This window comes from Kwoniella europaea, chromosome 3 (assembly GCF_036810445.1).
Source record: "Kwoniella europaea PYCC6329 chromosome 3, complete sequence".
Taxonomy (NCBI): Eukaryota; Fungi; Basidiomycota; class Tremellomycetes; order Tremellales; family Cryptococcaceae; genus Kwoniella; species Kwoniella europaea.
In genome coordinates, this window is record NC_089489.1 from 751,538 (window position 1) to 772,654 (window position 21,117).

General features: G+C 44.1%; 8 protein-coding genes across 8 annotated transcripts; 3 read left to right on the plus strand and 5 right to left on the minus strand.

The window, feature by feature from the left end:
• Positions 1-352: 352 nt before the first annotated feature.
• Positions 353-2,405, minus strand: V865_008152 (uncharacterized protein; the record flags this gene model as incomplete). The annotated part of the gene is made up of 10 exons (XM_066231889.1): positions 353-413; positions 475-610; positions 667-729; positions 786-988; positions 1,096-1,232; positions 1,292-1,462; positions 1,524-1,635; positions 1,700-1,900; positions 1,971-2,005; positions 2,073-2,405. 10 exons carry the CDS (start codon positions 2,403-2,405, stop codon positions 353-355), a joined length of 1,452 nt encoding a protein of 483 aa, XP_066087986.1.
• Positions 2,406-4,059: 1,654 nt separating this feature from the next.
• V865_008153 (uncharacterized protein) lies at positions 4,060-4,350 on the minus strand (the record flags this gene model as incomplete). Its single annotated transcript, XM_066231890.1, has 1 exon — positions 4,060-4,350. One exon carries the CDS (start codon positions 4,348-4,350, stop codon positions 4,060-4,062), a length of 291 nt encoding a protein of 96 aa, XP_066087987.1.
• Positions 4,351-6,082: 1,732 nt separating this feature from the next.
• V865_008154 (uncharacterized protein) lies at positions 6,083-9,636 on the minus strand (the record flags this gene model as incomplete). The annotated part of the gene is made up of 8 exons (XM_066231891.1): positions 6,083-6,235; positions 6,313-6,650; positions 6,713-7,333; positions 7,407-7,508; positions 7,578-7,811; positions 7,881-7,973; positions 8,057-8,495; positions 8,587-9,636. 8 exons carry the CDS (start codon positions 9,634-9,636, stop codon positions 6,083-6,085), a joined length of 3,030 nt encoding a protein of 1,009 aa, XP_066087988.1.
• A 634-nt stretch (positions 9,637-10,270) lies between these two features.
• Positions 10,271-11,604, plus strand: V865_008155 (uncharacterized protein; the record flags this gene model as incomplete). The annotated part of the gene is made up of 2 exons (XM_066231892.1): positions 10,271-10,616; positions 10,730-11,604. The coding sequence occupies 2 exons, from the start codon at positions 10,271-10,273 to the stop codon at positions 11,602-11,604; spliced, it is 1,221 nt and encodes a 406-aa protein (XP_066087989.1).
• A 238-nt stretch (positions 11,605-11,842) lies between these two features.
• On the minus strand, positions 11,843-13,113 carry V865_008156 (small COPII coat GTPase; the record flags this gene model as incomplete). Its single annotated transcript, XM_066231893.1, has 8 exons — positions 11,843-11,995; positions 12,079-12,200; positions 12,337-12,513; positions 12,579-12,639; positions 12,707-12,750; positions 12,820-12,834; positions 12,896-12,926; positions 13,102-13,113. The coding sequence occupies 8 exons, from the start codon at positions 13,111-13,113 to the stop codon at positions 11,843-11,845; spliced, it is 615 nt and encodes a 204-aa protein (XP_066087990.1).
• Positions 13,114-13,705: 592 nt separating this feature from the next.
• Positions 13,706-14,932, plus strand: V865_008157 (uncharacterized protein; the record flags this gene model as incomplete). Its single annotated transcript, XM_066231894.1, has 6 exons — positions 13,706-13,764; positions 13,828-13,946; positions 14,013-14,227; positions 14,314-14,452; positions 14,588-14,778; positions 14,846-14,932. The coding sequence occupies 6 exons, from the start codon at positions 13,706-13,708 to the stop codon at positions 14,930-14,932; spliced, it is 810 nt and encodes a 269-aa protein (XP_066087991.1).
• Positions 14,933-15,030: 98 nt separating this feature from the next.
• V865_008158 (uncharacterized protein) lies at positions 15,031-16,207 on the plus strand (the record flags this gene model as incomplete). Its single annotated transcript, XM_066231895.1, has 5 exons — positions 15,031-15,309; positions 15,370-15,436; positions 15,565-15,732; positions 15,843-16,122; positions 16,180-16,207. The coding sequence occupies 5 exons, from the start codon at positions 15,031-15,033 to the stop codon at positions 16,205-16,207; spliced, it is 822 nt and encodes a 273-aa protein (XP_066087992.1).
• Positions 16,208-16,581: 374 nt separating this feature from the next.
• V865_008159 (uncharacterized protein) lies at positions 16,582-19,904 on the minus strand (the record flags this gene model as incomplete). The annotated part of the gene is made up of 6 exons (XM_066231896.1): positions 16,582-17,228; positions 17,300-17,642; positions 17,702-17,908; positions 17,981-19,529; positions 19,609-19,669; positions 19,748-19,904. The coding sequence occupies 6 exons, from the start codon at positions 19,902-19,904 to the stop codon at positions 16,582-16,584; spliced, it is 2,964 nt and encodes a 987-aa protein (XP_066087993.1).
• Between the last annotated feature and the right edge of the window lie 1,213 nt (positions 19,905-21,117).

Sequence of the window (21,117 nt, forward strand, 5' to 3'; positions counted from 1 at the left end):
CTACAGAACTCCCAGAGGATCAAATGGCAGACGACGAAAATCACTCGCGTGGACAAGTAAGATAATCAGAATGCATCTCTGTTCGTACATGCCCTGAAAATACGTTACTAATTAGAATCCCATCCTATCTATATACTTCAACCATGCTATGTTACTTTTTAGTTCCCATTAGGATACTTATAATTCCTATTTCTCGATCTGAATTCAAGAAATCTGATTTTTTTAACTGGCTATGAAACTGAGTTGGAATATGAAAATTGGTTTGGAATGAACAATGCTAAGATAATAGTAATAATGTTGCGATATAAAGGAAAAAAGAAAAGAAAAGTCCTTATGAAACTTTAATCACAGCTTAAGCTTTGGATTGAGGCCATTTAGCGGCTTCGGCAGCTAATCGGATAGCCCATGTGAGTCTGTGAAGTAATATGATCAGTCGGGTACTCTCCTACAAGCGCAGAGGGAGATCCAACTCACTCATAAGTCTTGGTGGCATCCTCGAAGGACGAGAGGATGTGGGGGTCGGAACCACCTTCGATACAGTCAATAAAGTTGGATACCTCAGAGAAGAATGGATCGTCGTCAGTGAAGGAGTGTCTTTCTTCGTGGTCATCTATATCGGATCACATCAGCATCTCAGTCTTTTGTTACACACAAAGCTCGACTCACCTCCTGGTCTTCGGACGTAGAGAGTAGGGCTTTGGTATGGATCGACAAGTCGCATGTGGTAACCTATACCGGTACCGTAAGTTGACTGATCGTACTGTTTCCGTTACTTAGTAACTCACCATCGGCCCACACTTCCAATTCACACGCATAAGCGGTACCTTGCAAAGCGACGGCATGTTGGAATGATCCTACAGCACCGTTCTCGTACTTCCAGATAGCAGAGGTGAGTCGGGGGATTCGGAGTTCTTCGTCGATCTTGCCTTCGTCGATAGGGATCTTCGAAAGTCGTCCTGGCTCTTCGTACCATTCAACGGATCGGGCACTAATCGAAAGAGGAATACGAAGTTAGTCTTGCAGCATAAGAGATATTTGATTATGTCGATCGGGCTATAAAGATCTAGTTCGGGGAGTGAGAAAGGCATTACTCACACAACACTGTCGATGTTAACATCACCACCGAAGTATCTTGACAAATCACAGAAGTGAGTACCTTGCTCGATGACAGGTCCCATGTCGATGGCCTTGTTCCACCAAGCAGGTTTGGCGATAGCTTCGTACGCACAAGACTGCAGGGCGACATGGCTCATCAGCTTATTACGTATGTCAGGGGTAGTTAGCAACTTACGTATCTAGCATTGGTAGCCATGACAGTAAGGCTGTTCTCGTGGATGATCTGTTTCATCTTCTGGACACATCTGAGATATCTAAGCATGTATCCGACCGAGACAATGTTCCCGTTTTGGATGAGTTTCTGTGTAACTTCCTTGGCAGCCTCGACGGTACCAGTACCTACAGGCTGTAACAGATATCTCGTCAGCTCAATGATTCGGACCGTCTCCAAAAGTATGTTGACTAACCTTCTCAATGAAGTAGGCAGTCTTGGGGAAGAGTTTAAGCAAGTTGATCTCGAGATCGGTACCTTTGGTGGTACCACCTCTGTAGGCTGGGGGACATCCAACGACGATAGCACTGTTGACACATCACATCACATCAGCTCAACTTGTTGAGATTCTAAGGTAGATGATCCACTTACTGAGGATCAGCGAGCTTCTGTTTCTTCAAATCAGCATGGTAATCTTCGATAGTCTTGTAGACTTTGGTATCCTTGTAAGCGGATTCTACGAAGGATTGTCTCTTTCCCTCGAGAACTTTATCGGCTCGGGCTGTTGATGGGTCAATCAGAGCAGTAACTTTGAGTCTGGGACCGAGTTTGTGTTCGAATCGGAAAGAATGGCTACAAAACACACGTGTATGATCAGCAACCATCCATCTCAAAGGGATACAACACATAATGGAGAACTCACTTCCAAGGACCCTCATCTGAACCAAACATAATGTTCTGAAAAGAAAAGGAAAAACAGTCTATCGTCAGCTTTCGTAGTCAACAAAGGGAACAGTAAACTTACACCCGCACCGATCATCACTACGTTGAAATCTGCTCCGGGTTCAGGAGGAGGTTGACTGAACATCGCACCCGGAGCCATAGCGGTCATAGCAATGCCACGATTTTGTATCGAAGGATGTATAAGAGAAGAGGTGACGTTGTTCAGTGGTGAGAGGGTATGACGGGGGAGAAGAGGAGTGGACGTGGAGATACAACGTGTGCATTGTGGATGTTGAGGACGAGGAAGGAATGGTCGGGTGAAGGAAGAGGTGGTAGCGAAATTACGAGATGATCCACCAAATCGTATAAGCGGAGGCAGAGCAGGAGTAGCAACCGTACGAAGATTAGGGTGCATGTTGATCAGGTTCGAATTGAGTTTGGGTAAAGGGAGGAGGAGAGTGAAGCGTGTTGATGCCAGTTGACCAGACAGGGGAAGATCCCAAGGATTTGTCGGTCGTTTATATATTTGTTGTCAGACAAAGGTTGAATATCAATGGCGTTGATCAGTATAGCGGAAACAGCGGCGGGTGTTGTAGTTGTTGACAAGGACCGATACCAAAGGGGGGAGAAGATCAGGACCGATTGATATGAGTTGTGTCGGAAAGGTAATTGAGAATGAGGGGCCAACGAACCAGTAAGGAGTCAAGGGGCGATATGAAGAAAGGAGCGATGCGGGGTTTATAGTGTTTGAAAGTGATAAGTTGGCGTTTGTTTGTCGAGTCACAAAGGAAGTGATTGAATGGTGTTGTTCAATATAAGGTCAAAGTTATCGACCGAGATAGGTCAAGGGGATGCGGTGTTTATGAAGAAGGACAAGGAGAAGATGCGGGGATGGTGTAGAGCGAAAATGAAGAAGGGTTTTCCAAGCAGATCAAAACCAAAGTCAATCCCGGGTTTGGTACGTTAACGAACCGATGCCGAAAGATCGAGTAGATGTAGCCAAGACGACAAAAGAGAGGGTCGAGTGGTAATTATCACAGCCGATAAATAGTCGTTTTTCGTGGTGTTAGCACGTCGGATTAAGAAGGAATAAGGGTGACAGAATATATCGGCCGGATCAGAGAGAAGAAAGGTAGAGTGGAAATTTTATGAAATGGTGAGATCCGTTAATTTTGTTCGATTGATGGTGAACGAAGAAGAAAGTTATTTTAGTGGTAGAAGTAATTCGGGTTTGTGTGAAGAAGAAAAGAAGAGAGAAGAGGAGAAGAGTGGGGGAATCAAAATAAGTTAACGCAGAAAAGAAGTCGATCGAAGAGGGGAATCAGAATCAGAAATCAAAAAGTTTGGAATGAATTTGGAATGTGGGTAGGAGAAGGGGAAGGGGAAGGGATCAAGAGATGACGTCGTGAAGCAAACAGCAGTGTTTGAAACGTGTAAAGGTGGAATTCATTTCATTTGGTATGGTTTGGCATGATTTGGTTTCGGATGATTGTCATGATGAGATCATTGGGTTTTTTTAGTTTCAGGCGATGATTATTGGCGAGGATCAACACACACACCATACCGCCGGACAGTGTCATCAAGAAGCGGTAGTAGCGACAACAAGCATAAAGATGAAACAGAGCCCCATGGGTCAGATGACATGTAAAGGGGTCATGGTGATCAATGCCAAGCATTGTCATTGTACACAGCAAAGTCCCAGATCGACCGGTCAATTAGCCAGTCAACCAATTACCAATAAAAGTAATTGAGATGGGAGAAGTTTCGAGAATCATTGTTGAATTGAAGGGGAAGAGGTCAGTGCGGCGTAGCAGGTAGCGTCGTAATCGGAATGGTAGTGTCGATTGGATCCGGGTTCAAAGGTTGAAAGGAGGGTTCGAAACGTAGTGTAGTGTAGTGTAGTCAGGTGATTTAGAGTAAAATGGGACGACATGATGATGTATAGCGATGAAAATCGATTGTATAGAGAAAAGAAAGGATAGAAGGAAACAACATACATGAGCAAATGATCTTTATCCCTATGTGAGAGAGAGAGTATGACGCAAAAGCGGAGGGTAGGGAAAACAAACTCACGAATCCATACTAGTTGGTTTATCAACGTTTATACCACTATGAGGAGGTTCTTCTATACCTCCATCTCCTAATGCTTTTGACGCTTCCAGATTGACAATTTGAGACGTGTTCAAATTTCTTCTGCCCAATATCACATTGTTGGTGTAGGCTGAAGGGAGCGCTCTAAAAGTTCGAGCGGATTGTCCGGTGGCAGAAGTAAATGGTCTGGCAGTGTTGGAGATAAGGGATGCGGAAGGACGACCTCGGAGAGGTAATGAACCTCTGAGGAGGGACGTTCTGAATGACATGGTCGTTATTGTTTATTGGTTGTTGGTTGTTCTAAAGTTGGATATAGGTGTCAGTGAATGTATTGGGCTGAGATATCTGACTCCATTCCAACAAGTGATAAGTGAGGGTTTTATAACTCACCTGGATCTTCCTTCAAATTAGCTACTCGTGGGGACAATCCGAGCGAATACGTTTATGGTATAATTATCCAGTCAACGAAAATTTTCGATGATTAACGGTGACGGACGAACGTGTAAAGGACAGATTTAATGGATTTGATACATAGGATCAATTAGCTTTTCGCCTATACTCAGACTGCACAAAAAACCTTCTCGGTACTTTCCCCATCCCCATTCCTAGTTGTCTGATGGTAAAGTAATGCCATCCATCAAAATCCTATCTCCGCCACCCTACGAGTACCCTACCACGGCAAAACACCTCAAACCGGAGATCAACGCTTCAAAGTCACTTACTTACCTTTGAATGTCGTGACTTCGATTGTTGTTATTACTTTGTTCTCTATCTTGCAATCAATCCTTTGATGCTTGGATTTACAGTTGATTCGATTGTATGTGAACGCAAGCAAGATGTTATGATATAGATGGAAAAGAAGAAGAAGAAGAAGAAAAAGAATCTTCTATTCTAGTTGTTTACTTTCCACTTGCCTTTGGGTAACTCATAGATCATAAATGTCTGCGTGGAGCTTGTTACCATCTCTCATTCATTCGAAAATCTTAACTTGCATGATAAATCACCCAGTACAGGTAGGTAGGGGCGCGTCATACTCTTATTTTACCCTGAATGTTATCTCTCTCACTTTGCAAGGACATCGTCTGGGGGTGACGCAAATTCGGTTAAAATTAAATCCTTTGGCTATAGAGTGGAGCTGAATGTTTTCTCATGCAAATACTCTTACTCTACCGATCAATTGGGATCTGTACAGGTGATTTATGAGTAATCACAGCCTGTACCAAGGTACTGTACTATACATACTTCCGTCTAACCTCCGAATCCGTTCAAACCTATCTCAAAAACCTCGGATCTCCAAGATCCCAAGGCCTACCAAGAGGAATGTGGAGATTGTTGTTACTGTGTGTGGATATCGCGACTATCAACTGATTCAGTTCCGTTTGGAGCAGTACAATTCCATAACACCTGACCTTGTGACTTGACTGAAATGTACCTCGGTCATCATCAAGCTGTTGTGAGCAATGCTGAAGGCGTCGTGATTTATTCTACGATTGCTAAACTGCTAACTGGTAGTATATTCAATATCAATATCATTCACATGCATCTCTCATCTCCTCCCCTCCCGTAGCCCATCGCTATATATGTATATATATATATAACACCATAATCATCATACGAAAGCACGTTCGTATACACACGCACACACAGAACATCAAATGACGTTAAGCATATCATATTAGATAGTCAAATTAGGCTCAAACCGATGGTCTCGATATTGATGATAATGAGAAAAGAGGAAAATAAAACTTACAGTATCACTTACCTTGACAATATCATAGCCTGTTGAATTTTACAGGTGATACCGGTGGATCTGTTGGTCCGCTGTAGTTTGATGGTGCAGTCTAAATGTGCTTTGAGCAGATAGGCGAGGAATGTCGTTAGTCTTCGTGTTCGTAGTGATTATAAAATCAAGAGGAATCGTAAATGTATATGAAAAAGTGATGATAAACAATTTAAAAGTGGTTTGATGAGTGGAAGAATAAGGTATGATATGCCCGGTGATCATTTACTGAGTGCTGAGAGACCGAGTCGATTCGTAAGAGAATAGCTGTGCGTGCCAAGAATCAGATAGAACAACGAAGTAAAGCCATGGAACCTCGAATGGAAAGACACTTCGAGAATGCTCGAGGTGAAAGCCAACCCAGCGGGCTTATGCTGCTCAATCGCTCTATCATAGTACCTAATCAGCCACTCCGCTGGTCAGTCAGCATCAAATCAGATCTCATACTCACCGTATCTGTTCTAGGTCTCTTACTATCCAAATCGCTCTCCGGTCCATCATCCTCATTATGTCTTTTGGCCGATAGCGGTCCTCCCGTGGAACTGATGGTAGATGGAATATCAATTTCCGTAGTCTCAGTCTCCTCCGTCTCTTCAGTAGGCTCAAATTCAAGTTCGGGGTTATGCGTCGAATCAGCTTCCAAAGTCCCCTCTTCATCATCGCTACCATATGCGTCGTCCTCGCCACGAGAATCGAAAAATTCCAAATCGGCTTCTTCGAGATGACTTTCCAGAGGAGTGACGGGGACGGTATCAGGTCCGTTATCAATTTTGGTATCTTCGTATGAAGCTATATGAATATCACTCAGCATCAGCTTCAGCTGTCAAAATGAGGGAAGAGAGAAGACTCACCATCCTCGTAATACCCTTCATCCGGTACGATACCAACTGCAGGAACTCCCTCAACAGGTGCAGGTAATTCTCCCCTCTCATCGTCTTCGTTGACTCTGTCCACAAAGGCAGAGAACGACTCGTCTTCTTCTGGTATAGCGTCTACTCGCTGTTTGCCCAATACATCTTGTGCTATGGCTTTCGCATCATCCATACCAGAGGGGGTAAGACTAGATAATGCAGGTGTGGAGTTCTCAGTTTCGCTAGGGGTAGTGGTAGTTTGAGGTTGACTATCTTCTTCTTTCAAAGCCACTTCGTCCAAGGGGACGGCATCTATCGAATCGAATTTAGTATCTTGGGTACTACCTTCTACTACTGATGGAGCAGCACTAGCATAGGGAGTAGGTAGGGCAGACGCATCGATCGAAGAAGGAGCTTCGATCGCTCTCTTCTCTCCTAAACCCTCATGTTGGAGCTGCTGAAGTCGTTGTCCAGTCAAAATAGCTTGTCTTTCACGGAGTTTCTCCAATTCATCTTTAGGAACGGAAATAGGATGGGGTACAGTGGCGTCGTTCATCTCGTCTTGAGTATCTGTGTCTTTACTTTGCGCGAGGGATGACTCGTTCTGATCGACTGTATCAGCTAAATAGGCAACAGGTAAAGTTAGCCTTCAAGATCTGCTGTAACACAGTGAGGATGATCCGACTCAACTCACCACCATCGTTCCATTCATCACCCTCTTCAATGTCATCTTCCTTTTCTTCTTCGTCATACTGCTCTTCGTCCGCGTAATCGCCTTCTTCGCCAACGACCGCAGCTACACAAAGGATATACGTCAATGAGCTATGCCATGTTACGCCAAACACATCTGACTTTTCAAACTCACTTTCTCTCCTTTCAGCAAGCTCCTTTGCCTCCTGTTTGGGCAAGACCTCCTGCTGTTGCTGTTGCTGTTCCTCTTGTTCCTCTTGTTCCTCTTGTTCCTCTTGTTCTCCTTCCTGTTCTTCTTGTTCTCCTTGTTCTTGTTGAGCAGCGTCAGCATCAGCATGGTGATGACCTTCAGATTTGTAATTGAGATATCTCTTTCCAGCAGGCCCCTCAAAATGTAATGCGTCAGTAGCTGCATGTGTAGACATGAATGTCAGCTTTTATACAATAAAGCGACTGCTGACTACTACGCCATACTCACGTTTCAATCTTGCAGCAGCCCAATTAGGATGCGCTCGTTCGAGATCTCGCGCGTTTACTTCTCCATCTACGGATTCCGCATATTGCGCTTTGACTAGAAAGGTAGTAGATAAACCATAAGCATCGCGATATAGGATGACTGACTTGAGTCTGATCTGATATAGAGGGCAGACTCACCATCACGTTGATCTCTTCGTCTGTCTCTCTCATCTTCCTTTTGTCTATATTGTTCTTCACCTTCATCATCGCTATAAGCACCTTGTCTAGATTTGATCTCCTCTTCTTCAACGTATTCATCTTCGTCGTATTCCTCTACATACTCTTCAGCTGGCTTAGGTGATTTCCCAACTTTGTCTGCAGGTTTAGGTGATTGTCCAACTTCAACCTCAACCTTCTGACTTTCTTGAGATTGCATTTGAGCCGGTTCAGGCTCAACTACTTCAGCACTCTCGCTCCTTTTCCGCATGGCTTCCAATTCAGTTTGAATAGCATTGAACCTTGTGATAAACCTAGATTCTTCCCATGATAGATATAATTGTACAGGTTCAGGTAGTCCACATCCATGATGAAGTAAGATCAGTTCGAGGAACGTTATAGATTGGAGATTTACATCATCCTATGAAACACATAAGAAACAGTGTCAGCACATGGTTCATTCACAAGGTGAAAGATGTATATCAAAGTGGTAAAAAGACCGACAGACTCACCTCATTCATCTTTAGATCCATCTGTTTCTCGCAAATTACCAAAGCTCCATTCTTCGCCAAACCCTCCTTAGTACATTCTATCTTTATCGCATTCCACACATCCGATAGACTAGCCTCTGCCAATTCTGCCTGGCGACCTTCCAACCATACAGGCAAGGTATCTGGGTCATTCTCGTACGTTTCAAATAGGTATCTAGCTTGATCGTTGGGTAAATGAAGGATAATGGGTGGAAGGGAATTAGCATCTATCTCATACTCCTCTTCTTCTACCTCCTCTTCCTCTTCGTAGTATTCCTCTCCAGGTGTTGGTTCACGAGATCCACCTCTAACGCTCTTGCTTGATTCTCCTACTTGTAAGGTAGAAGTGGACGGTTGAGGTTCTGGAACACTAGGTATAGGCATCTCGTTGACACTGTCCGTTTGTGGATCGATATTAGGATTATGTTGGATGATATTCAACGCTTCTTCTGTAGTTGCCACTGGTTCAGGTTTAGGTGAAGGTACCTGATCCTTGACTTCCGTATTCTCTGTTGTAGGAGAAGGTTTGTTGAAAGGTTTAGACTCATCTATTGTGTTATCTTCTCCGTCGAAGGTATTGATGAAAGGTTGTTCCTCTTCTTCTACTGGCGTCATCTCCGTTTCAGGTGCTGGAGGACTCTCCAAAGGTTTAGGTAAGATTGTCCTACCGTTCACAGAAGATATATCAGGAAAGGGTGAAACGACAGGTCGACTCATGTCATCGTTGGTTGTACTAGAGTTAAAGGGGATAGGTGGAGTTTCGATCACTGGTGCAGGTTCGACATCGACCGGTTCAGGTTGAGCTTGTACGTTTATGATAGGTTCAACATTCTCTTCTTCCATGGCCACTTCATATTCTTCATCATCCTGAATCTCATCACCCATCATCTCATCACCATCTGAATCCTCCATCATACCATCTCCTTCTTCCACCGGGTAGTCTTCTCCTTCGACGCCTTCGCCACCGTGCGCTTGATCGAGATCCTCATCCATCCTTTCATCATCTGTTATCCTATCACCGTCAACTTCCATGATTTTGATGATCGCTCTCTTGATCTCTCCGCTTGCTGCTTGTATAATTTGTTGTGCTGCCAAGAGCTATTGGCTGGTAGATCTGCTATGCAGCTATCACTATAGTGTTATTTCAAAGTTATATCAGAAAGTGAGAAAGGAAAGGACAATCTGCTTTTAGGTGCATCCGGAAAAGAAGTAGTACGAAGCAGATGACCTCAACCGCGGATGCACTCGAGTTTTCCTATCACTTCTCCAAAGTGGCAAGTGGCAGCGTACTCTACCACCAACCGGATACTTGACGATCCATCTGGCCGCAGATCGCCTTTGTATACTTGGATACATGTCTGTTCATCGGTACTCCTAGTGTACCTTGTTGCGGAAAGGTATGATATACAAGACCATCAAGCTGCATCGATTGCAGTCATTTCAAATTTTGGGTACGACTTTTGATGTCGTTTCGCCTTGCTCTCCTTTACTCTGGTCATTCCCTTCAGCGCAAAAAGGAGAGAGCATGCCCGACCTGACCTACTGTGACAGTGTAAGACCTTTTGGAAAACCTTCTGACTCTTAATCTATCCATATTTTGAGACTCCCATTTTCCTTGGATCCTTGATTTGAAATCACCAAGCCACCAACGGATTAGTGGTTTATAATGGGTTCAGAGATCCTACCAGAGATCTTCATCCACATTGCCCAGATCCTGGTCGAGGAGCAGAAACTGGCTACTCTCCTTTCCCTCTCCATAACCTCCAGAGACTTGTACGACCTCTTGGTTCCTATACTGTATAAACGCATCAACATATCCAAATGTAATGCAGAAAGTTTATTTTGGAGTATACTACCCAATGCTATTGAGAAGGAAGGATCTAACAGCAGGGCAGCCAGCAAAAAGATAGGTCAGAAGATGAGAGCGCAATGGAGTTTGTGGCCTGATACTGCTCTTTCGGATGATGAGGATGAGGATGATAACAAAAGTTACTCGCAATCGAAGAAACGTGGTGAGTAAGCTAACTTCATCATGTGCTGGACCACTTTTGGGATGGACTTCTGGGGTATGATGACAAAAAGCCTGTTTATCATTCACCTGATCCTCCCAAATACACTCCATTAGACCATATCGACCCTAGCGCATCTACAAATCATAACAAGCTCTTCTACCTCCTTCAAACCCAACATCTAACCGTCACTTCCCTCCCTTCCTTCGCTCTTTCATCCATTCTCCTTCATCTCTTTCCTCCCAAGACGCCCGATAGTTTCATAAGGATCTTATCGAACCTCAAAACAGTGCATTTAACTTCTCGATTCGTATACGACCTATCAAAATGGTTTAATCTGCATACCATTAATCCTCGAAGAGAGAATTTAAGAAGACATCCATTTTTACAATTCCTTTTACTTTCCATACCCCATCCTACTAAAATCATTGTTGATTATCCTACTTTCATTGCCCAGACCAAAGTGGAATTTATCAAGAAGCGATTCGGTTTACCTGAAATACTCAGACGATGTGGGGTTAGCGAAGAGGCTCGTAAGAGGAGAATGGAAGTAGAATGGGATAGGTTTATATCACACGATAGTTCTTTCGGGTTGATACCTTTACCCTATTTTTACAGAGAGGCGGAATTGGTTTTTAGGAATGTCAGTGGACAGAATATCCCTCCGGTCAGATGTAAGGCTATAACACTCATTTTCACAAATACCATCCTTCAAGAGGAAGGAGATGGAAACGAAAATGGAGCTGGAGTTAGAACCGAGAGTGATAGGAGGATCGAACAGATTGTAGACCTGTTAGAACCGAATAATAAGAATTTGATGATGGCTGCTCAACAGGTCAGGAATTGGAGATTTGTGAATGCCGAGATAGATAACGATAAGAAGATAGAGAAAGGGGTGAAGGATAGGTTGAGAGAAATCGACAATACAAGGGTAACGTTTCTGTCAAACTCGGATAGCTTGGTAGATCTCGATGACACTCATGTACTGTAGAGAGGGGGCTTCGAAGGTATGAAAACATGTATTATTTGCATCGTTGTAAAGTCATAAAAAGAGAGGGTGGAAAATGAAAAACAAAAGGAAAGATATGCTCTACCATCCTCCGCCTCGATCTCTCTATCCACAGCATTCCAGCTCAATACGCTAACGCGTCTCGACCACTCCCAACGTCTAATCTATACCGCTCCTTCTCTGAAGCATTACCACGCTTAGATCTACGAAGATATATGGATCAGCCAAGGGCTTTAGGTGGAGAAGAGGTTCGGAGAAGAGGTTCGCTCACATATTGACTTAACCATCTGAAACCTTCACCATAACCTTGTCGCATGACTACGGAACACATGAACACCTCGATGGGTCTGATATCTCTAAGAGGGACTTTTCCCTATAAGATCAAAGTGATCATTATCAGCACAGAAGTAGTGCAATGCGATGGTTGAAGCCAAAGAATAAAAATGGAGTACCCACTTTACCAGTAGTTTGATAGAGACCAAGTTGCATCCTCAATTCTTCTTCTGATACAGCTCCGTAGGCGTCAATCTTGTTACCGAGGATGAGGAATGGGACTTGGGCGAGCGATTCGATTGATACTGTGGTGTATACAATACATCAGTCCTTTCCTAGAATAACCTAGATACAACTCTCCACCGGTAGCAGTAAAGTATTCCCGGATGCTTATTGATTTGGTGTAACTCTTCAGATTACTAGAATAACGGCATGACTTACACAACGAATCCAACTCAGCTTTACTCTCAGCGAACCTCTCAGAGTCCGCACTATCCACCAAAAACACAATTCCATCCACTTCAGGGAAATAATCCCTCCATAATCGTCGGGCTTGCATGTGTCCACCCAAATCATACGTTGTGAACTTGACGTTTCCTATAGCCAATTCCTCGGAAGCTATTTCGCAGCACATTATATTAGTGTGTGCTACATATGTTGTCGTGTGGGGCAGGAAGACGTACTGGGGTGGAGAGTAGGTTGAAGGGTGGCAAGTCGATCATTCTTCAGCATGTGAAGGAGAGTCTGCATAGTTATGTACCAAAGTAAGCCACGGTCCAAAGCAACAAGTAAAAAGAAGATAGCAGCTTACAGTCTTTCCCGCATTATCGAGACCGAGGAACAAGAGTTTGGCACCTGATTGATCGACGGAAGATCAGTACAATCCATCTAACATGTCCCGAATATACCGCTCGTCAAACGTACTCTTATTCATGAGACCTATGTAAACGTAATGACGTTAGCTTGGTAATTGGAGCCTAGGCTTCACAAAGTAGCTCACCTAATGAGGAAAGTACATCCCAGAACCAGTTCTGTCATCGCAAGGAAAGTCAGCACCTATTCGCGTCATGTTGCACCCTCCTATCCGTGTGGAACCCAATAGCATTCCATATCATATCACATCTACTGCATCCTTATTGCTCATTTCTTTCGACGTCCTTCTGGCCTCCTTCGCCAGATTGCTAACGCGTGTCACTTCTCACTCACAAGGATGAACATGTTGAGGATAAGTAGTGAGAAGTGTGGGTTATTCGGATGACGAAGAAAGGTTGGATATCGACTGGCCGTCTATCGGGTTCTGTTGGATGGTTTGTGACCGTCGTTCAAGGAATGACGATAAAGATCGTGATTGTGGTCGAGATAGACTGGTCGAGGAAGTTATGATAGTTGATGTTGAACATTCAACCATTCCCATCACTCTCACTCTCCCACCGTTATCGTCATCACTGTCCATCCTCACCCAGACAGCGGCGTTAGCCACCTATCCACCCATACAAAATGTGAAATGCCGTTGGTGGCATTTCAGCTGGTGTGGGGCACCGTTCGATCAAGCTTCTTTCCGATCTATCCGGGTGTCTGATCTCGACTAAATACTGAAGAATGTTGGTCGACTCGTATCCTTGTACACCAAAGAGTGACTTCCCATCTTCATTCACCCTTTGAAACGGTTCTTCTTGGAAGGCACCCGAGTCATATTCAGAAGATATAGCTCTACCGCCCATGAAATAATATATATACTCACATATTACCCCACTTCTGTCTCCGTGTCTTGTCCATTTCCACATAATCTCCTTCTTCGATCGATATCACCATGTCCGTCCCATCACCTTTCCCTTCTCAGCTCGAGCTGAAGAAACCTGTTTGCGTCTTGTGAGTATTTTCTCCAAATCGTGGCCCCTTCTTACTCGACCATATAACTGACGGGCTCTTCAGCTGCGGTTCTTCCCCCGGTAAACTACCGTTATTCACAAATGCATCAGCTGCTGTCGGACAGGCACTCGCCAGAGCTGGCATACCGCTAGTGTATGGTGGTGGTAGACGAGGTATCATGGGTAGGCTCCTCTTCTGATCTTCGTTTTCCGCGTGTAGCGGATCTGACTTATATCGCTTCTTCCCAGGTGTCGTCTCTCAATCATGTCTCAAAGCAGGAGGTTACGTCCACGGTATCGTACCTCGAGCTTTGACCGAACGAGCTTCCGAGCATACTCCTGCTCCTGGGTCTGAAAGCAAGAGCGACGGGAAGAGCAAAGAAGGTCAAGGTGAAGATGTCTTATCCGAATCCGATAATTATGGTGAGAAATTCACTACAGACGTAGTAGGAAGTATGCACGAGGTACGTCAACTCCTATTCCCACTACTATGGTCACAACAATTTGAATGTCTGACTGACCGGCTGACTTCATGGCATGATGTTAATAGAGGAAATTGAAAATGGCGAAGATCTCTCAAGGTGGATTTATCGTACTTCCAGGTGGATATGGGACTTTTGAGGAAGCTTTGGAGATGATCACATGGAATCAACTGGGTATTCACAGATTACCTATATTAATTCTCAATAGTGAGTATATGCTTAAACACTTTCATTTTATGATCAAGAAACATCCCTCACGCTCCGCATCTCCCAACTCTCCCTTCCCCAGTCAGATTCTACTCTGCGTGTGCTGGTATCAATGCTGACTTATGGAATTTCCAGTCGGCAACTTCTATACCCATCTATACAACCAATTCATCTCATCTGTCGAAGCGGGTTTCATAGCCCCCTCCAACTTATCCCTACTGAAACTTGTCAATCTCGAAGGTGGCGAAGATGCCAATACCGACGAAAGCCGAGCTGAAGAATGGGGTCAAGCCGCCATCAAAGCATTAGACGAATGGGATCTGGCCGTGGGTAGACTCTTTTCACCTCGATAAACCATATTTTCGAACAAGTCGAGCTGATTATCGTGCTCAGGAAGGGACGGGATATGGGCTGGATTGGGAATTGAAGGAGAAGCGTGCAGGAGGGAATGAATTGAATTTAGATGCCGAATCCGTATGAGCTCTTCTCCGTCTGATCAGTCACTTACAACTTGTATAAAATCATGCATTGACCATTTCATCATTTCATACCTCTACCTGGTACAGTCAGCAACGGCCATGATCAAACCGTCATCATCATCATCCCAAGTGAAAATGAAATCCCCCGAAGCGATATTCACGACACTTCGATATACCTCGTCGTCATCATCTACAAAGCTACCGGTGACAGAAGAATCACTTCCCTTGTTGGACCTGCATTTCGAAAGGTTACGCGAGGCCTTCGATCATTTCTCAGAGAGGGATGGGAAAGACAGATGGGGTGATTGGCCGGGCGAAGAACGTATATGGGAGGAATTGAAGGAAGTACTTGAGCAGAGTCAGCCAGGTGATTATAGGGTGAGTGATTTGTCTCTAAAATGTTACAGTACGAGCTCACCCGTGAGGATGAACTGATAGGTTAGGATTGTCATACATCCCGGCAGTGAAATAGAAGTACATTGTGTACCCGCACCTAAAGATGCTGGTGAGTGATGTTTTCGCATGCGAGTCAGCACAACATAAAATTATATATATAGATATTATGGCAGTAATCAATGACCTCATATATCCATGTTTTGTGTGGCTGATATTATATTCTACCATTCAACGCAGGTCCATTCACCCTTCTTCCATCTCCCGATCGTCCAAATGACAGAAGACCAATGATCCTTGATTCTCAAGACAGCCCCATTAATTCTGAACCAACCGAAGAGACCGATTTGAGATTGTACAAAACGGTGAATAGAGATATATACGATGAAGCGTATGGAAGGGGACAAAGTGAGTTCTACAACTTTTGATAATTAAGGTATATCCATCCGCTTGATCAGATTGGATGGATCAATCATAAAATAACAGTCTCTGTGCTGAGTTATTATCTTGACTAGTAGCAAATACGACTGGCACTTCTCATAATGAAGTATTACTCCACACCCCATCTTCAATACTCGAAACGACCACTTCAAACATTGCTATCCTTCTTCCCAACTCGCATTCGCCTAAATGGATTACACCTGTATTATCCAAAGACACGCCATTCCTAAATGGAGTGATGAGGAGGTATCTCCTCTCTCAGGGCGTGATAGAAGAGGGTGAAGTGAGTATTGATATGCTCAATGAATTAAGGGAAGAGGGAAAGGGAGGTAGGATAATTGGATTCAATGGTTTGAGGTAAGTCAAGTATAAAGTTATTGGAAATGCGCTGATGATGTTTGCTATGGATAATAGGGGTGTATGGGAAGGTGAATTGATATAACACATTACGAGTACGAGTGTGGATTAATAAATATTGCACCTTGCGAATTGATGATACTGTAATGTTTCACACTGTAATTTTAGATCACAAAACATGCAATGCATTGCATCTTGGTATTGTAAATTGTAAATTGTCGTTTGAGTTGATTGATACGAAAACAATACAACAGGAAAACTACCACCCCAAAAAAGAAACCTAATCAGGTAATGAAGAAAAGCATATACTGTATTTGAACAAACGAATTTGAAGAATAGATAGAAAATACAACAAAGTCAAGAATCCTGATACCGATGATAACGAAAATGAACATTAGAATTTTTTGAAATTTGATTATAGGAACAAGTATATATATATGCAATGAAAATAAATCGAGATTACCATCCATGTAATCTATAACTAGTATCAGTCGTATCTCTCCTCCTTGCCAACTCCCTCCTTCTTTCCCTCTCTTTATGCAAATCATCACCTTCCGTCGACCTTCTCATCATAGCTGGCGCTTCCATATTCATACTCGAAGGTGATTCGCTTCTTTGACTCTCCGGATCATGCATAGTGCAATTGGTCGTACTGGAATTCCTACTCAACGAAAGATTCGATTGAACTTGTGATTGTGATTTGGGTGGAGGTTGAAGAGGAGGAGGAGGTTGGGCGATCGTAGCTCTCGTCAGGGGTCTAAGGAAATTACCACCACCCAGTATATTAGGAGTGGTACGTCGTCTACTTCCTTCGAGGGTAGGTGGTGGTGGCGGAGGCATAGAAGTTTGAGAAGGCGGTGGTGGAGGAAGAGTAGTTATCGCTCCGGTATGTGAAGAAGGTTGAGAAGTGTTGGGACTAGCTCTAGCAGGATGCGAAGAAGTCCGTTCCATTGTCTCTCCTCCCCCTCCACTCCTTGAATACTGCGTGAGGTTGATAGCTGATCTGTGAGTGGGTAATTTGGAGGTATGCGTTGACGGCGGTGGTCTCACTAGACCAAGGGCTCGTGTACCACCACCCGAGGACTTCTCTCGTTCGAGTACGACATCTACAATGGAGTTCAAAGATCAGATACAATCTCCTGATCATCTCGAGAATGAAACCTGACTATTAACTCACTTCGACGAAGAGATTCACTCATCTCTGCCATGATAATGTTCCTTCTCCTGGTAGTAGGCGTCATCGGCTGAACATATCCAAATTCATTCACTCGCGGTCCAGCAGGTAAAGCTTGGGTCAACGGTTGTTGTTGTTGTTGCTGTTGGACATTAGAGCTTGTAGGTTGATTGGGTGATTGCGAATGAGCTTGAGCTTTGCTTTGCACTTGATTTTGTGTCTTGGCATCTCGCTTAGCAGCGAGAGCAGCAAGCTTCTGTTTCGTCTGAGTGGTATTGAGGTAATCGGCATCGGCGTCACTCTCCTCGTCACAGGAAGATTCCAATTCCACCGATGCTTTTGCCTTCTATAAGTGAGAATAAATGATTAGCAATAAATTACAAATGGGATTTTCGGCTTGCTCACCTCTTGACTGTTCTTCTGAGCCTTCTTATCTTTGGCAGCATTCAGAGCGTGCGGGGGGATCGTCACGCTGACTCCAGTCTGTACAGGCATCGCTACTACCGATTTACTCCGCAATAACGCAGGTCCAGGAGCAGGCGAGGATGCCAAGGAAGGCAATTGACCGTGGGTAGGTGAAGGCCGTATGGAATGTCCATCAGTGGCAGTTTGCTATTTCAAGATATAAGCCGAATCAGCGATCGTTCTAGCAGAGGTCGAGTATAATGGTTTTATAGGACTCACAAGGTTTACCATACTTGCACCTCTCTGCAGAGCCGAAGCCAACAATCCCTGGTTGTGTCTACTGCCAAATATCTGTTGTTTGGCGAACATCTCTCTTTGCCTTTGAGCTTCCAATTCAGCTTCGATCTTTGCTCTTTCAGCTGCAGCTTTCTGTCGTTCTTTCTTTGACATTTTCGTAAGCGGTGTAGGTGCAGGTGGTGGAGGAGCATCTTTCTCTTTTCCAGAATGTCCCTGAGAAGACCTTCTATTACCTGACTTTGACGTTAATAAAGTCAACAGATCTTGACCATGGTGATCATCCGAAGTGGTTCTACCCATCTTGGGTGCTGCTGTTATTCGAGAGTGAGATTTCGATGATGAAGTCCTCCTATTCAAGGATGGTTTTTGTTGCTGATTATTATTCACTTTATTTTGCTCCTTCTCAGAAACTTCACTAGTATCCTGATGAGGAGCTTTATCTTTATCGATCTTTTCAGCTTTTGGTGAATCCTCTTCATCACTCCAATTCCCATCTTCATCATCATCTTCACCCATATCTTCCTCTTCATCTTCCCAACCACTCCCTTCGTTGTCCTTATTATCATTCTCGGCCGCAGCGGTCATAGCGGAGTGCTGCTCTGCCATTCTTCTTTTCTCGGCATGATACTTTCCTCTCATCGTAGATAAGGATACATGTCGTTTCTGGTGTCCATGTCCATGTCCATGTGGATGGGGTTGACCGTGGGCTTGATTGTTATTATGATTATTGATTTCTGGTAATTTGCTTTTCCCACTTGACGAGTCTCCGGAGCTCCTTCGTCGATCATGTTTCGGACTAGGTAACAGAGTCGAAGGCAAACTGGGACCAGCTCCATTGTTGTTAAGATTATTGTTCTTCATGGTGGTGGGGACGACTGGAGAGTGGTGAGAGGGATGTGAAGAATCTGATCCACTACCTTTACTAGGTGAAGATTGTACGAAGAATTTACTATTCTTCTTCTTTGGTGAGTTCGATTTGGAACTTCGACGGGGTGTACCAATAGGTGTAGAACTAGAAGCTATTCTGACGTATCTCTCTGTCTCTCTCTCCTTCTCTACTGGCGTACTAGCTATGGTAGCTCTCTCTTCACCTATGACATCTTCTTTCAACACAGGGGGTACGGTGGTGGTAGAGTGCAGAAGACCCGAAGTAGACATCGATCCACCCAGACTACCGACTCTACTTGGTACAGGTGTAGGTTCGACTAACCTGATTTCCACATTGGCAATAGGTGTATCCGGTACAGATATCGTAGGTGGTGGGGGAGGTGGATGAATAGGTAATGAATATGAATGCTTCTTGGCATCTTCAATCCAATCTTTGAAATTGTTTTCATCCTTCTCCAATAACAATTTCAACGCTCCTCCGAAAGTCAACCTTTCTGCGCTCCTGGTGCGATGCAGGAAAGGAACGTTTGAACTATTTTCGATGGGTGTATGGATTGATGCAGACGAGGCAGAGGTAGCTTGGGATGACATCGATAATCTCCTGGTGGTTTCTTGGATGTTACGTCTAGGTCGTCCCCAATGTCTAGAACAAACAGTTTCGTATCAGCTGATTGTTCTTCCATCAAAGACATGTGACCGTTGATCAAGAGACAGACGCTCACCTCCATGCAAGATTTTCCAACCTTTCGCCATCCTTGACCAAATCAGCTGCTCTTGTAATAACTAACATGACCAGCAATGTCAGTTCAGCCATTATACTCTCACTGGGAGTTCGGGAGAGGGAGAAAAGGAATATCTCACCATTCCAGATCTCTCCAGCATTGTTGTCATCTCCCGGTTCTCCTACTGCCAATTCGTCGCCTAAAGCCAAAGCGGGAGGAGCCAACGAGAGGAGCGGTACGGAAGGTTTGTTAGATCGGATGGAAGTCCCAGACGGTGAAGGTAGAGGTGCATCCATCTTGGACAGGATTTGACAGACTCCACCAAATGAGATTTATATACTGAGTTGTTGAGAAGTAGAATGATGTGTTGTGCTGTTGTTTTATCTAATGGGATTGGGCGGAAGGTAAGACTACAAGTAGTGATGATGTTCAGACATCATTGTAAATTAAACTAAACAAATCGAATCAAGACGATAGATAGATAACAGTCAAAAGGAGAATCGGGTGGGGAGAATCCAGAAGAGATACCGCCGGTAACGATGCTCTTTGGATTTTAGCGTTGAGCCTATTATTCTCTTCTATTATAAAATGATATCCGATCAAATTATATATGTGTATTTGTTTCTTCACAACCTTGTGGGGAGTGGGGAGAGGGTGATGAAAAAGAAGAAGAGTTATGGTCGATTTCGTTTCGTGTTATGAGGGTATATGTTTGATTTGATATGATGAGGGAGTAGAGGAGGAGTGCGGAGTGAGGAGTGAAGAAGAGTACCCGTGTTGGATGGCGAAAGTCCAGATTTCTTGATTGTATCTACCTAAAGGACCTGTTGATGATGGAGACTAGTGTATGATCCCGTGGGGTGTTGTACGGGGTTCTCACACTGTAAAGGGAGTGATGGAGACCTGAACCGGGTGAAAGTGGGGGTTGAAGGACGGTGCTGTAGTGTTGTGTTGTGTTTTGATGATCACAATCACAATATGTGGTTTGATAAATGGCAACAGTGCACAATGCGTGGTTCCGACGTGTTGATGTTTGAATGTTGCGTTTCACGCTGAGAGTATCCTAATTTAACGAGTCGGATGCTTGTCAGATATGATGTTGCTTGATTGTATGTAGTATTGCAAGTGAGTTGAACGGTGATTGTCGTTAAATCAAATTTGATGTTTCTCTTTCGATACGCGATTTGCAGTGTATGCAGTGTATGCGAAGTAGGTTATCTCCCAAGTTGACGGGTAATACGGTTATTCCATTTACCATTTGCCATTTACCACATTACAAACCTACTCTAAATTTTGTATTTGATACCATTGCCGCCTTTGGCACTTGCCCCACATACAGCAGTCTAACAGTTCAGGTGAAATCGGCCGGTCGGATGATCGGACATTGAGAAAAGGATCGGTCCGGAATTACTCCATGACTCGCCATCCATCGCAATACCGTATTCTATACGCACATGACTTTGCGGATCTTTCTACTTTTGGTATAGCGATGCATCGTCATCAGCTTGG